Source organism: Cynara cardunculus (assembly GCF_001531365.2).
Source record: "Cynara cardunculus var. scolymus isolate 2C chromosome LG 11, CcrdV1, whole genome shotgun sequence".
Lineage (NCBI taxonomy): Eukaryota > Viridiplantae > Streptophyta > Magnoliopsida > Asterales > Asteraceae > Cynara > Cynara cardunculus.
Window position 1 is genome coordinate 19777674 of NC_037538.1, and position 17270 is coordinate 19794943.

Consider the following 17270-nt stretch of genomic DNA (forward strand, 5'->3'; position numbering starts at 1 on the left):
CAATTTGTAAAAACCGTAAACACTACTATCATCCGTCTTAATCTTATGAATTTTTTTCATGAAATTGTTTAATCTTGTGAAATTGTTTCATTTAATACTTTTTTTGATGAAGTTATTTCATATATGGTTATGAAATTGTTTCACATATTACTTAATGAAATTTTAATGAAACTGTTTCATGTATTTCTCTAAAATTAAAATAATGAAGATGATAATATTCATGATTAACATCCTACACAATAAAAATGATTAATCAACTTCTCATAATTACAAAAAATGAACAAAATAAAAAATTATTATTGGTGGAATGAAGTTTTTATGGGTTTTACAAATTAAGTGGTTTTCATTAGATCGCTCCCCTATATATATAGAGAGAGAGAGAGTGTGTGTATTTTTTAATATTCTAACAAGTTTTGATGGTTCATAAGTAAGTATTTTAATGATTTATAGTTACAAACATAAAGGAAATTTATTTACGAACTCCCATTATAAATTAAATATAGGGGTATAGTAGGGAGTATAATTAAACACCTGCAAGTAAGTACCATGATGGAAACAAAACCAGTGATCACACTGTCTTAGCGGACGTACGTATGTATGTACGTATGTATGTGAGTATATGAGTTCAAATGAGAATATCACTAATTTACGAATGCAAAAACACTCATATCATATGCAATATAACCCAGTGATGTGCTGACTACTTGACTGTACCTCTGATTTAATATCATATATATATTACATTTAATTTGCTATGACTATTTTCGTGTTTCCTAAAAGGTAGTGTTTTCATCTCACACCTATATATACGGATATACTCATGCTCTTCTTGTACAATTATAAGCTTGCAATTCGTAGCATATCTCTCTCTCTCTCTCTCTCTCTCTCTCTCTCTATATATATATATATATATATATATGCTATGTAACATACTTATTGAAATTTATGTATACAAGGCCATTTCCAATCCAACCATTAAAATACCAAAATTTTTGCAAATATTGATCAATAAGGAAAACAATTCAGTTCCAATCACACTCTAAAAAACATCTCTAATAATATTATTATTATTATTATGAGGAGAAGAAGAACAATAATAATATTATTTATTATTATATTATTTTATTAAAAACAATAACTATAATATGTATGCATGTTTAATTTTCAAAGACGAAAATAATGCATATTTTTCATTATGCTATTTTTCATTTTCAATAAAAATTTATAAAAACATTTTACAAGCTAAATACATAAGATAAATTGTTATGACTGAAAATCAATGTTAAATTGTATTCGTCTTGAAAGTTAAATTTGTCTATAATTGTTGTAAAAGTCATCGTGTTTGACTTTTCTAGAGATAGTTTGACTTTGACTTGGCTTACATGTTTGTCCTTATATAAAGGATAAGTCTTTTGTAATTGAAAGGATGAGCTCAATTGTAAAACATTATGTAAAGAAATAGATCTTGATTTGTTGACTATTTCTCTCATCTCTCATAGTGTTCTTAAAGTTTCTATTAATCTGTCATGGATTCTTACAAGGTTTATTGAAGATTGATCATTAAAGTAGACTTTCATAAATAAATTTCCAACTTAATAATTTTTTAATTAATATATTAAACATTTGTAATCAATCTATAAAACGTAATTATGAAAAATAATATGATAATAATATTTGAGTTATTAGATACCAATGCATAGATTTTGATCAAAAAAATTTACTAAAATAATTGTTAACATATTTTAATAAAAAATTTATAAATATATGTATTTAATTATACAAATCCAAAATTTATAATATCACCATTTAGTTTATATTAATTAATATATTATATTATTACTGATTTTTTTAAATATAGTATAAAATATTAAAATTGATTAATATTTTGACATGTTCTTTTCGGTATTTTCAACTAATTTTTGTTAAATATAATTAATTTTATCAGTTAAATTATCAACTACTTTGTTATACAGTTTTATTAACGGTTTAGGGATGTCTTCAAGACACAAGTTTTTATAAATTCATTTTTAATATTTTAAAGAATTCATCAATATGGTTTTGGTACATTTTCTAGATATATATATATATATATATATATATTAATTCATATAAAGAAAATAAAGAAAATAATAACAATATTAATTAAAAATAATGTTAAATAGTTATAGATAAAAGCTTAAAAAGTAATTTTTATTATATAAAATTGGATTTTATAAAGATGGAAATTAAGATGTCGATGCAACATCAAGAATATAATATTGGGAAATTAAACTCCAAGAGACAAGTCATAGACATCCAACAACCACCACCATCAAATCAAAATATTTCCAACCTTTAGTTAACAATATTGATTTGATGTCAATTATTAATTGTAAAACTACTATTAAACAACCAAACATTTACTTGTTAAATGTTTACCGGTAAAATTTAACACTATTATTTACTTATCGGATAAGATTTTAGTCCATCAAAACGACATTGTATGCAACAATTCACCCGGTAAGCGCTTACCGTGATAAGAGTCGTCGACCTCACTTACCGGGTAAGACTCATGGTCCTTGTCTTGCTCTTGCCAGATAAGATTCTTAATCATTATCATATTCATTCGGTGAGATAATGTGACTTGGTAAACGTTTTACCCGGATAAGTATTTGGTAAACGGCTCTTTAATTTAGAGAAGAAATGTAGAAGAATCGCCAAGTTTTTATAACAACTTGTATCTTTTGAATTTTTGTATAAAAAATTAGGTTTTTAGATGAATAATTATGATATCGATATATTTATAAATAAATGAGTTTATACATGTATTTTTTTATGTGGACTTTTAAATGAGTTTTTTCAACCGATTTTAACTTTATAGAATTTTATAAAAGTGTCGTATTTAAGTAGTTTAATTAAAGTAATTATGTTTAAAATAAAATAAATAAATAATATAAACTAAATACATAATCAAAAGTAATTATATTTTTTATTATTTAAATTAATATTTTTAATTTATATTGTACATATTTTTATACAATTTGATAATCCAAATTTTATTTTTGGTTATACATATATTTAAATTTAACTTTTTTAATTTTTATTGTACATACTTTTGTACAATTTTACGGATATATGCGTTGTCACCCAATATACAAAATTACATAAAAAGGTGAATTTTATTCATATCTCCTCCTATAAAATGTATGTGCATAATATAGGAGTAAGAACTAGGTGTATATGAATGAGGGGGTGTATGAATAGTAACCCTCTTTTTAATTTTGTTTTATATTTATTTCTCGATATAAACAAATATGTATTTTTATAAGTTTGAATATATTGATTTTTATAAATAAGAATATAAATGATATGAAGTTAAAATGACGATGAAAAAGCTTGAGAAAGGTTTTGGTCACATTGGAGGTATATTAAGTTGTTGTGTTGGCGATGATCTCGAAAGAAACGTAGAAGGTCCACGGGGCATGAACTTCTTTGCTTGATTGGTCATAGGTTCGAATCCTACTTAAGGAGAGGAAGAGGATTGTACCGGGAGAGAAGCAATGAGGTCGTAGTATAGAAAAGATATCCAAAAATATATAGAAATCACTATCTTACGCGGACATAGGTGGTACATGGCTGTCGTCAGCTCGTTACAAAAAAACCTTAGTTGAAAAACTCAACAATGTGGAGGCTCAAAAAACCTCCACTAAAAAGCAAGTCTTGATGTTGATATGTGTGAAAAAAATAATAAGTAATAATACATTTAGCAATATATTGGGGTGGATTTAGTCCAAAAAAATATTGCCACGGTTTCTGTATAAAGTTTGTTTTCAAGCAAAAAAAAAAGAATTAAAAAATACATTGTTGATTTTAATTAGTAAAAAATATTTATACTTTATACTTTTATAATTAATTATTTAATTTATTTATCATCTCTTATATTTATATTTTATATCCATATAATATTTAAGTCAAAGAATCTTAGGTATTTCCATCAAGTTTCATATATTTAATGGACAAATAAATAAATAAGGAGAAGAGAAGAGAAGAGATGCTTAGATTTGGTTAAATTAAATGGTTATTGGTATTACCAAAAAAAGAAAAAAGACACTGAAAAAGGTTGGAAAATTGGGGTCCAATTATGTCAGAGTCAGACTCAGAAATTGGTCTCCTTACTTTATAGTTTACACCCAACTCCATTATTCACCGTTTCAAATTTTCAATTTGTTTTAAATGTTTATTTAGATAAAAGAGGGGTGATTTATTATACAATTCATTACATTTGAATAATTAATATAATTTAATTTTAATTGTTTATTTAATTTAATAAATAAGTAATTTTACAAAAATTTTGATTGTTTTCTAATATAAAATATTGATCATAATCATCTTCCATAAATATTCAAATCATAATAAATGAATTCTCATCATTTTTATAAATATGAAAATTGATTGGGTTATATTGATTATACAAAAATGATAAGTTGCATTTGAAACGTCATATATATATATATATATATATATATATATATATATTACATTAATAAGCATTTAAATCAAAAGTCTTAGTTACAAGTCTCAAAGTATTAAGTACTATCAATTTATGCAAGAGGTTCAAAAATCTCTTAAGTACAAACTATTATGCATAATGTACAAATGCTTAAAACATACCCTTTGTTGGTCAAAATTTCAGATTTAAGTAAGCCATATTTACATGAAAAATGTATGTTTGGTCTTTCCAAAATTGTTTGACACTTTGTTTGTTTTCTATTTTGAACCCAAATTCAAATTCAAAGTTCTTCCTTCTCTTGAAGTTTTGAAGCAACAATATCATAAAGGGTTTTAGATCATGCATGTATCCCACCCCAACCGTTCAACTTTATATGCATTTAGAAACTCAACATGTGTGCAATTATTTTTCCAATCGATTTTACTAATACACCATATTAGCTTTCAATTTTATATATTAGTTGACTTGTAAAATAATCACATAAACTCATTATTCGAAGCTAAACTAATGTTTCGGAATTGTGATTCACCCGTGCTGCATCACGCAGAGTGTGTGCGTGTGTGCATATATATATATAGGGTTGGTTCATGTGAGATCAAGAGTTTTTCGTTAGACCCGTAAAACCAATTTATGTTCATTGATCAACTTTATAAGCTAATGATCTAATGGTCTAAAATTGCACGGTGACAATTTTGTGATTATTGAGAAGTCTCGTGGCAATTTTGTGATTATGAATGTTCAGATTGTAGATCTAATCCAAGGGTTGAGAATTGGTCTTACGGGTCTCACGAAAAACCCTTGGTCTCACATGATCCCAAGTCTATATATATATATATAAGGTTGGGTTCACGTGAGACCAAAGATTTTTCGTGAAACCCGTAAAACCAATTTATGTTCATTGATCAACTTTATAAGCTAATGATCTAATGGTCTAAAGTTGCACGGTGATAATTTTGTGATTATTGAGAAGTCTCGTGGCAATTTTGTGATTATGAATGTTCAGATTGTAGATCTAATCCAAAGGTTGAGAATTGGTCTTACAGATCTCACGAAAAACTTTTGGTCTCACATGATCTCATGTCTATATATATATTTAGGAGCCGTTTACTAAACACTTACTTGGTAAGTGCTTACGGGATAAATTTCTTTATCGGATGACCATGAGACGGGCCAAGAATCTTACTGGGTAAGAGCAATGAAAAGGATAGAGAGTCCTACTCGGTAAATAAGGATGACGACTCTTACCCAAGTAAGCACTTACCCAGTAACTTGTTGCATTCGATATATTTTGATGTATTAAAATCTTACGTATCAAAATAAATTATAATGTTGAATCCTATCGATAAGCACTTAACGGGTAACGGCCCCTTAGTTTTTTAATTAATAAAACCAAAAGAGAAGTTGTTGACATAAATAAGGTGTTTGAATTGAATAAATCTGTGACATGAAAACACAGGTGCAGATATGCAGTGAGTAGTTATGTGGATGGCGTTCGGGAGTTGGCATGTGAGCTTTTGGAATTGATGGCCAAAGGCTTGGGGGTCCCTCCCTCCTCCTTCAGCCATTTCCTCAAATGCTTCAACAGTGACTCCCTCCTCAGGCTTAATCATTATCCACCTGTCACTCACACCTCACATTCCTCCTTCCAACGTGGCATCATCGGCTTCGGAGAGCACTCTGACCCTCAGATTCTCACCCTCCTCGCATCCAACTTCGTGCCTGGACTCCAGATATCGTTGGGCAATGGCGTTTGGGTCCCTGTCTCACCGGACCCGCTGGCGTTTTGTGTCAATATCGGTGACGTCTTGCAGGCTATGACCAATGGAAGGTTTGTGAGTGTGAGACATCGAGCCATGGCTAACTCGTTACCTACCCAGTCCAGATTGTCGATGGTCTTCTTTGGTGCACCTCCGCCTGAAGCAACGATCGTGTGCCCACTACAACTGTTGAAACAAAACAAGCCGGTCTATAGAGCTTTCACTTGGGCCGAGTACAAGTCGCATACCTATGCTCACCGACTTGGTGAGGTTAGGCTCGATCATTTCAAGATTAGTGACGACGAAAAGGTTACTTAGGAAAAAGTAAACAAAAGAAAGCGACTCGTTGTAAATCCTCTCTTTTTGCAAATCCGTAACAATGTTGTTGAGCTTATTGTACCACTAATTTATGATATTGTACATTGTTTTGGATCTGTTAATGTTAATTCCCGAAAAAGGAAGGGGACTTTTGGGTGTTTGATTGATCGTTAGAAGACTCATGTTTCAAGTTGTTTGAAAAACCAGTTGATTGGTAGTTTCTACATCCAACATGTTGTTCACTTGTAAATTGTACGAGGTACGAGGGGTTACCGGTGTCAAATGAGAATCAAACCACTCTTTTTTCACATCGATTGTATGCACATCTACATATGCCGGATTTCGCTCTCTCAATATAATACTCGTATTTGTTAAAATATTGATATATTTGTCTAAATATAAATAATTTTTTTTTTTAAATTTGGATTATTAATAATCTTAGTTGCTGCTTTTCTACTTTTCTAAGTTTTCTTAGTTCTTATTGTTTAGTTGATTAGTGTAGTAGTTAGAGTGGTGCAAATGTGTTAAGTCTGCATTAATATTTTAATGATTTTCAAACAAATCAACTAATATTTTCTAAATCAATATTAACTAGCATATATATATATATATATATATATATATATATATTCAGTGCATAACATGGTCAATCTGAGAGAGAGAGAGAGAGAGAGAGAGAGAGAGAGAGGTACATACATGAAAGATGCCATATGCTACATGAAATATTAGGTCTAAAGTTGCTTCAAAGAAACTCTAAGTGTTAACTCTGAAGGTGAAGTCAAACCTTATGTCAGAGATCTGAAGCTGAAGGACTGAGAGCTTTGAACGTGAAGGATTAGAGGTTTGAAGAAAGTCTGAAGTGCTAATTTAGACTTATTACGTAACAAAGTTATCTTTTGTGATAGTATTTAGGGACTATACCGTATCAGAACACATGTCTTGTTCTTACTTGTTTGTAATTTACAGTCATGTGATTTTACAGTTTCCTTTATAATATAAATAGGAGTATAGAGAGTTTGTTTTGTATGTGAGCTTAATCAGTTAGTTCAGTTGATCTTTGTAATATTTCTCACACTATATTCTCTCCATAATCATTATGTGAATCAATGACATGATAACTACTTAATATCAACTTGTGTTCATATTTTGAGTGTTATCTACATCTATTGATTACTGTATTGCATTAGATCTGATTTTGGGACCTAATAGTTAATATCAGATCAAACAACTATGCATTTGAAGAAATTTCCCGATCATTTTCAAGAGTCAAATATACGGAAGACTAATTCGAGTTGTTGAAGATTTACTGTTGGTCCTAGATAAGTGATGACTTATACAAGAAGTGTTTGTAGAAGGTAAGGTTGAATACAAACACAATAGATTTTTTTTACTTTTTAGTTGTTTATTCTATATTTTTTGTATAAAAACAGAGAATTACATATTTCTAAGTGTTACAAAGATTTTGCATCTATTTGTATTACTAACAAATAAGGGGAGATTGTTGGTCTATGGAACTCCAGTTCCTTCGGAAATGGTAAGATATTTGGTGCAAAAAAAAAGAGGTACACTAGTATTAAGAACACCTTTCAAATAAGACCAAACCTGAGAGGTTACGAGGTCACTTAGTCGAACTATAAAGAAAGGGAGGCTTTTAAGGTTACGAAGTAAGGCAAAGACCCGCCCCTTGTTTCAGTCAGAATGAGTCCCGAGACCCCAAATTTCTAGTTGTTCCAAAGTCTTATAATCAATCGAATTCAGTTAAACTCTTCACAACTTATTAATGGATATAACCCTTCTGGAGGTTGTACAATAATAGTTAAAATTCCTGGTAACTGGATCGTCAATCATTTGATTTCATAATAACACAAATACATTTGATCCAACACTTGGAAATATTCCTAAAGTCTTCAATTAGAATCCTTCAATAGAATAACAAAACAACTCGGATTGCCTGTTATATTCGAATTGTACATCATGCTGTTTTTGCTAATACAGATTTGATAATCGGATTTGTAATATAGATTTAGTAAATGGTTGCATAATCTAGATTGATTAACCAGATTTATAATCCGAATTTGATGACATGATTTGTTATCTGGATTTGTGTACGGAATCTATCATCGGGACTAACCACTTGGATTTATCTTTGATAGCTTCCAAATTGTGTAAGGATTCAGATCATATTGTAAAAATGTTTATGCATTTGAACCAACTCAAGTCTGTTGGAATCCAAAGTATGACCTATATTTTGGAGGAAAAATAGAAAGGATTCTGATTGTAAAAAAGAACTCCTATTATTATATGTATTTATCCAAATAAAACATCTTCAAGAATAGTCTGACAAATACTACTTTTGGCAAGCCAATTTTTTAGTGCAAACTTAACAAACAAGTTTAGCTCACCAACTTTCATTCTAGTATGGGAACATGTTTAGCATGTCAGATGAATTAAGTTCAAATGTACTATTTTATTAATATCGTACTTCTTTACTGTTCCATTTGTATACAGAATGATGAGTTGTGTTAACAAACATCAACATCAGTTTCAAAAGGCTGAAATGAAGCGTACAAGCATGCACTGATCAGCAAATGTGATGAAGACACCCGTTAAAAGTTGGATAGCAATACTTAATGAAATAATGGCTATAAAATGTCATCTTTGTCAAATGTTGCAACTCACCCGTTTTGATAGAATATTCTGAATGGTAATTTATTAGGCAAAATCAGCATTAGCATCTGAAGATCATCTCAGTTGTTTAAAAAAACAATACATGTTTACATGATTGCATTTGAAACCCACAACCACCAAAGATGCAACAAGTTTACGAGTAAATTGACTAATGTCTGTCATGCATCTACAAGTAAATGCAGTTTTATGAGTTACAGTTTGTAGTCAACAAGTTAAGTCTCTCATTCGAGTCGATCGAAGTTTTTCGACTAGAAACCGGACAAGTTTTATCTTATTGTTATAACGCAAGTGGATCAAAGTGAGTACTTTTCTACACTGCGAAATGAGATCTTGCTGCAGACCGAGAACATTTCTTTCGACCGTGTTTTCCAAGCCCACACACGCAGTTCTCGAGAAGTTCATAATCTTCTTCCCAAAACAGCTTGGATGCCATCTCAGGGTTCTCCAATAACTTCTTTGAGGTCAGGAATCCGGCGATCGTCCATGTTTGATACAGTCGGGATTGTTTCCCGATGAATCTTCCATATCTTGTGTCGTAATATTCGGGCCATTGATCCGATGAGAGCCTCTTTTCGGCTAAAGCGATTGCTTTTCTTGCAAGTTCTGGCCTCTTCATCTTGATGCAAGCAAGTGTGAACTGAAATAACCACAAACTAAGATTTAAGGACACAAAGGTTTGTGTGGTTGACCCAATCGGGTTTTGCTGGTGTGATACTGATAATCATATGGTACAAATATATAACATGTTCTAGGATTGGGTACCGGCGAGAAGGAGAGTTAAGGTGAGAAGCGTAAGATGAGATGTCCATCGTTGGATGCACATTAGAATGAGATGCACGGAGATGCACCAGATCAATCCATGTATCAAGCGCGATTCATGGGTGGGATTGAGATTAAAGGTGATCAAGGGTCCAAATCCCTTCTTACGCTTCTCACTTTAACTCTCTTTCTCACATAATTCTTTGCTATATGTTCTAATAGATAAATATATCAACATATATATCACAATAGGGTAGTTGCATAATTTCGCCATTTAGTCTAATCCCCTTCTTTTTTGTTCCACCTATTTTGTTGGAACAAACAAACTGCACTTCGGCCCCAACCTAATGTCGCATCAAACGTAAGACAATAAGGGGTTGTTTACTAAACACTCATTGTCTTCGACTAGGTAATGAACACTTGATTTCTCTTATGGGTAAACAACGCTTACCCAATCGGAGATGACGGTCTTAACCAACAATCTTTGTGTGTCATTGTGCTGACCGAGAATCTTACCCGGTAAGGTAAGTGAAGGTGGGTGACTCACCTAAGTGTTAATTTGTGTTGGTTAAAGGCCCCTAAGATTTTGTTATGTCATGTCCCACGTACCAAATTCCCCTCGAGAGACCAATAACATCTAAACAGATTCTCAGGTGACCCTCTAATGCCATTAAGCCAACCTCGTGGGGTTTACTGTTCTTCATGGTCATGACATTTTTTTGTTTTCATCCATTCTATGTAGGTTCTTATTGAGATTCAGTTGCATCATTTCATGCTACTTTAATTCACAAGATATATATAATAAAAATACAAGTAGCAAATTACAGAATCAGGTAAATTTTGTGTTAGATTAACCGTTTTCTACGACTATTATTCTTATATGTGTGTGATAGTCCATCCTAATAGTATATATAGACTCCAACATGGATTGAAAGTGAAAAAGATTGCTTTTTTAACAATGATCTACCCACCAATCCATAACTATGAATCTAGAGACTAAAAGAACCTTGTAATCTGAAATTGACTTGTAAAGAATCTGTAAGCAAGAGTACCTGCCAAAGGAGCGTAGGCCACGATCCGCCATTGTGGTATGACCAAGGGCTGCGAAAAAGAAAAAGAAATACACATGAGCTAGTCTCAAAAGGCCGAGTGTTCCATAACTTTGAGACAAGAACAAAAAAAAGAGATTATTGTTCCTGTGAATCACATATGCATAATTGCTGTGATCTAAGAGCAGTTTATGTTCATTTTTGGTACACTAATGATCACAGCCAAATGGATTTATACAAAGAATCGTAGAGCCTCACGTGTTCTTAGGATCACTTCCGGTGATTACACGCCATTCTTCATACTCAAGTGCAGGGTAACAGATCTTCAAAGGCATATTTGCTACAAGATCATCCCATTTCTCTTCAATCAAGTTCAATATCCCATTGTTCTGTTTGGGGGTACCCAAAGAGGCAACAATAGCCCATAAATTTCCGAGGGTGAAGAACCTAAAATCCATGTGAGCTGGTTGTAAGTTGCCGATAAGATAGCCACCAGACTCTGGAATCCAGTCTACCAACCAAGCTGGAATCTGTTCTGGATAGATGTTGAATTTGTTGATGGCATCAGTAGAGTATTCCTCTGTTTTGTAACGGTAGATTTCGTTGATTTTTTTCATGTCAACCCAATAGTATTCACGAATGTGAAACGAGAGAGCACTTAACCGATTATTGATGGCTGCAACTAGATCCTTTGTTGTGTCATTCACGGTGACCATCTCCCTTGAGCAGCGTAGTGCCGAGTAGAATAGAGCCTGGATATAGACAGTTTATTACCATTTAAAAATAAACTATTAGCATTTCAATTGGGCTCAGTTTATTTTAACCATCTTGAGAATAGTGAAGCTCATGGATACAAATTATCGTTAATCAATCTTTTGTAATGACTACAATGTGGAAACCAAGCCAAACTAAACAAACCAGTAAATAGGGTGTTTTTAGATCGGTTAAATCAGTTTTCGGTCTATTCGGTTCAGGTTAATTGGTTTTCAACTCCTCAAAACTAACTGATAACCAAACCAAATAAGGTTCAGCCTATCGGTTTCGGGTTATTGAGTTTAGTAACTAGTTAAACCAAATAAGAACTCATATTTTTTCATATGACACTTGCTCCAGTAATTTTCCCAAAATTCAATGCCAGTTGCTCCCAATATATAATTATATCATACATTTATACTCAACAATTGATTTGTATCAAGTAAAAAACATCATCTCCCAAAAACTACTATGTACCAAAAGACATTATTTCTTTATGCAAAAAACATCATCTATTATCAAGCAAAAAACATTGTATAGCAATAAAATATGTGAAATAATAATAGTATAATGTGTATTTGATTTATTTATTATAAAAAATGAAATATATAAATACTAGTAGAATGGGTGTGATTCGGTTTAACCAAGTCAGAAAATTTTTTAACCAAAAACCAAACTAAATAAGGTATCCTTATTCGTTAACCAGACTGTTTAACCCGAAAACGTTAACCCAAATTTCATCCAGTTTGGGTGGGTTATTTGATTTCGATTATTTTTGACACCCCTACCAGAAGGTAGGGTCTGGGGAAGGTCAGATATACACAAACCTAGCCTCCAACACCCAAAATAGTAGAGCAATTGTTTCCATGAAGACCCCTAACTTGTGCATAGTGAGGAGAAAAAACAAAAAAAAACACATAAAAAGACATTTAAAAAGAATAACATGAAAACATGGCAGTGCTGCATGATTAAATACTAGTTAGAGGAATGACTACAATGAGCAGAGGTAATTCCTGGATTGGAACTTTACCAAAAAAAAACAACATTTATTTTGGGGCATGGGAGTAACTATGTTCCAAAAGACTTCCCATTTTCTACTATGGGCAGGTGAGTTCGGAAGGAGAAGAAATGCGGTAATAGTATCATGGTGCATCCAGAAGCAACAAACCAAAAATAATCCTAGAATTTTGCAACATTTGACTGAACACATATTTGAAGTAAAGTATTTAACTATTATTGATAAGTTATTTAGAATCCTTCAATAATTATCGAAAAGAAAAGAGATATTTTGAACCAAAACTAGTTGGTATCGACAATTTGTTAGGTAAACAGGTAACTTCAACTTGATATTTTTGCCAAAAAAAAGACCATCACAATTTACACGAGACATCACAAAATGGAAACTGGTTCCTTTTCACGGGCTGGAGAGAGTATATATATGGTTAGAATTGAGATGATTAACAATTTCTTGATCAAATTGTTCTTTTCCTCATCCTTTTGTCTTGAATTGACCATTTTTTCATTGAAGTGGATGCAAATGATGTAATTGATATGATGGCATACCTTAGTATGTAATGGCTAATCTTTTTGTAACCGAACAAATTATGCAATTACAGTTAAAAAGCAGTTGATATAAAAAATTGCGCAACAACAACCCACTATAGAACTGTGGCATCTTTCATATTTAGAAGAAATACAAACAAGTAGAGAAATTATCTGAAGTTCCTTAATAGATAACTTACTTGAATTTCAAGAGGATGACCATGAATGCCCATCCTTCTATCTATCATGCAGGAGCCATCAGTCACCAAGAGAGTGGGAAACATGTCAAACCCATCAGCCAAGCACAATTTGAGTATCAATCTTATTCCTGTTTGAACATCCACCCTCTCTTGCAAAGCGTAGTCACCTGTGATCTTTCCATAAGCTCTCAACAGAATAATCCACCACAAACCTGATCAAAAGTTAAAAACCTAGATCAATAAAATAAACACAGCCAACAAGAACTATGCTAAACTATTGAACAAACTATTCCCAATTCATTGCTTAACATTGTGTTCTTGTAACCTTCTTTATGATGGAAAGGGAAGGGAGCAGAAGGAAACGAGCCCATGTTCTCAAAATCTTTTAGGAGAGAAAGGAAAGAAATCAGAAGAAAAATAAGTGATAAGTTTCCTCCCAAATGTGGGAGGAAAAGGAAGGAAAAAAAGATAACCCTTGAAAGGATTAGTAACATTACAAAGCTACTCATCATTTACAAACCAGATAAGGGGTATATTTGTAAATATGACATATTCCTTTCTCTCTTGTTTAAGAACATGAAAAATTATTTTCTTCCCTTGCCTTTACTTTTTTCAAGAACACCGATAAAATCTTTTCTTTTCTTTTCTTCTCAAAGTCAAGAACACAACGTAAGTAATTGATCTTAGGGTCTGGAAAGTACTGGCTTACCAGAATCAACAGGTGCAACACGTCCAATTGCTGATTCACCAAAATCAGGATCCAGAACATCCTCAAATTCCCCAGTTTTTCCATCAAGAGGCACACTTCGAACCTTAAAGCTCGCTGGCATCAACCCTTGCCCAGGGCTGTGGCAGTCAACTGTTTTTTCCCAACTCTGGCAACAAGAGAACAGAGAGAAACTCAATGGACGCTTCAAGTAAGAAAGTGTATTACCTCCTATTACTACAAAAGCTCTAAATGATAAGTTGTGATAACATAAGCTTGCAAGAATTAAGAAGCATGTTGCATATGATGTAGTTATCAATTAAGGAATCATCATACCACAGATATTTCGAATAAAGGGTTCCCCCTAAACATGCTCAACAAAATTCTATCTGTATGTGAATCGTGTATATAGGCAGTAAGCCAGTAACTGGAAAAATACACACCTGAATGGCTTTAAATGTCTCGATTAAGAAGATTTACGATGTTTGCATACTATAAGTCACAATCCCTATGCATTGGGGCTATGCAACATTTTCATTCTGAGCACAAGATTACTATGGTGAAAGAAGAAATGAGAAGGTGAGTCTATGTTCATTTAGTTGATATATGGAGAAATGACACAAATGACATGTTGAGAATGGAGGGAAATTGTGTAAACAGATGGAACCTTAAAAATTCTAGAAAACAATAGACATAAACATAATGCAAAGCACGTTAGGATTTTGACATGAGTAAATAAAAGAATAACTTCAGTGCATCAAGGCTCCTCGGCTTTGCCAGGATATGGGACTGAAGTTTGTGTATGCAGCCTCCATTGCTCTTGCAACAAGGTTTGTATCTATGAGACTGATACGAGCAGATGACCTTTCCAGTCACAGAGAAGAGAAGTAACTATATAGGTTGTACATATATCTACTCTCTTTAGACACACATAGCCAAACAAAACAGTAAGCACAGGCATGCCAAATTTAATGGTACCAAACAAGCTATACAAACCTTAGTTTAGTAATTTGAGTCTCTATAGAGACTTCACAGACCTGGATATATGAATTCCTTTGCCATTCAAAAATTGGATACAGCTTCAGTATTGAATCCAATGGAGAAAAAAGTATTCAACTTAGGTCATGTTTGGCAACCATAAGCTAACTTATTTTTTAAGCTTATACAAAAAGTTTGTTTTGTTTAGCCAATAGCTAGCATTTTGAAATAGCGTTTCAATGAATTCCAGTGGCTTTTTTTCACTTTGTTTTTCCAATTATGCTCCTTATATTTTTCCAGTTAAATTTTTTAGCATGTGCTTTTAGCTAATTTTTACCGACCACGACTATTTTTATTATCTAACAACAAATAAACTAAAACTAGATAAACATCAAATATGAACAACATTTTGTAATAAGACAGAAGGGAAGAATCTTGACAGGAAAAATATTAGCAAATAAATCAGTGATTACCTGCAATTGAAGAGTATGGAGCAAAAAGTTCTTGACAATCTCTCCTTCTCCATTGAGCAAGAATGCAAATGCCGAAGGAACAAAATCACGAATAAAGACCTGATCATAGTTCAGTGGCAGCTTATCAGCTGGATCAGTTGCCGCAACAGTTCCAACCGGAGTTCCACAGTAATTCACAATTGACCCTCTAAGCAACTTCCAAGCTTCCCTCTCAATCTCAGACTCCTTGTCTAAAACAGTATCCTGAGACTCTATATTTACATTTGAACTAGTATAATCTAATACTTTCTCCTCATTTTCCTCTTTCCCTTCCACCTTGTCGATCACCAGAGGCTTCACATTCAATCCCCCTTGAATGTAAATTCGTTCCCAGCTTGTGTCATTAACATGGGATTCAACCGATGTTGAATGATTCCTAAAATCCGAGGCCACTTTAGATACAAGCCTGCTGAATCTTCTATCATTTCCTCCCACCAGACAACCATTCAATAAAACCCTAGGCTGTCCTTTCAAATTCGAAGCAGAACCACAAAAACCCTTCTGATTCGAGTAAATTGCATCTCTAAACCCTAATTTCGGATCAATCACACCTTCTCTAAAGCCTAAAAGTTTACTGTTACAAGAATGAATCCCGCGGGAACCATGTAACTTAAATCGAGATTTCGACAAATTGATCACAGGTGAGTGATTACATCTAGGGATTTGAAAACCAAAAAGTGAAGATCTTCTGTAACTAATTAAGATCCTACAGCAACATGGTTTCATCGTGGATAATCCAATACCACTATAACTACCCATTTCCGCTATTGATCCAATTGTCAATCTTTCTATATATCTTCAAATTTTCAGGAAAAAGATGTTCTTTTTTGTAGAAAAATATACAATCAAAATCAAGATCTATAAAAAGGAAAAACTGTAGATCTGTTGAGCTCAGAAAAAGATTGAATCAACAGTAGTTATATAGGAAATGATCTTTGTATATATATATATACAGCCAATTAAGCAAATATATAATACTATGCTAAGAGAATAAAGGGAATTAGAGAATTTGACTTACAGAAAACGATTGTGATCCAAAGTAGTGTGTGTTTATGGTGTTCGTGTGTGTTTATTTTGGTTTTAATTGGACGAGATGAGGTAGCTTAAAGGTATTAGATGGAGGGGTATATATAGGCGGATTCCAATTTCCAAGAAATGAATTGGGGTGATAGAGGATGACACGACACGACAAGTGACACATGTGAATTTACTATTAAGCCCTCGCACGTGATTTACATTTTCATTTCTACTCTATTTGTGGATATTTTGAAGAGCTTTTCTTACAAGCGCCACTTCAAACTAGAGATGGCCAAATGGGCCCAGCTCGGCCCGTAACCGATGAAGGATCGGGACCGGGACCGGGACCGGAGAGGGACCGGTTGAGGGATCGTCGGTTATGATCCGGTTAGGGTTTTTGACGTTTTTTGGGATCGGGACCGGTTATGTAACCGATTATAGGCCCGGCCCAGTCAACGAAAGTCAACGAAACGTATATATATAATAAACCGTATTTTTATTA

At 32.7% G+C, this 17270-nt stretch overlaps 2 protein-coding genes across 2 annotated transcripts in view; one reads left to right on the top strand and one right to left on the bottom strand.

Moving 5' to 3' along the window:
* LOC112522103 (gibberellin 2-beta-dioxygenase 2-like) overlaps positions 1-6621 on the top strand; it is a 9308-nt gene extending 2687 nt beyond the window's left edge. The window contains exon 2 of the mRNA XM_025131183.1: positions 5946-6621. Within this exon, the coding sequence (XP_024986951.1) occupies positions 5946-6564 (619 nt within the window). The 3' untranslated portion in view covers positions 6565-6621. The remainder of the gene's footprint in view (positions 1-5945) is intronic.
* Positions 6622-9292: 2671 nt separating this feature from the next.
* On the bottom strand, positions 9293-16843 carry LOC112520717 (alkaline/neutral invertase A, mitochondrial-like). Its single transcript, XM_025129209.1, has 6 exons — positions 15713-16843; positions 14265-14430; positions 13556-13767; positions 11319-11812; positions 11064-11112; positions 9293-9889 (listed from the first exon to the last, which is right to left on the bottom strand). The coding sequence occupies exons 1-6, from the start codon at positions 16508-16510 to the stop codon at positions 9563-9565; spliced, it is 2046 nt and encodes a 681-aa protein (XP_024984977.1). The 5' UTR covers positions 16511-16843; the 3' UTR covers positions 9293-9562.
* Between the last annotated feature and the right edge of the window lie 427 nt (positions 16844-17270).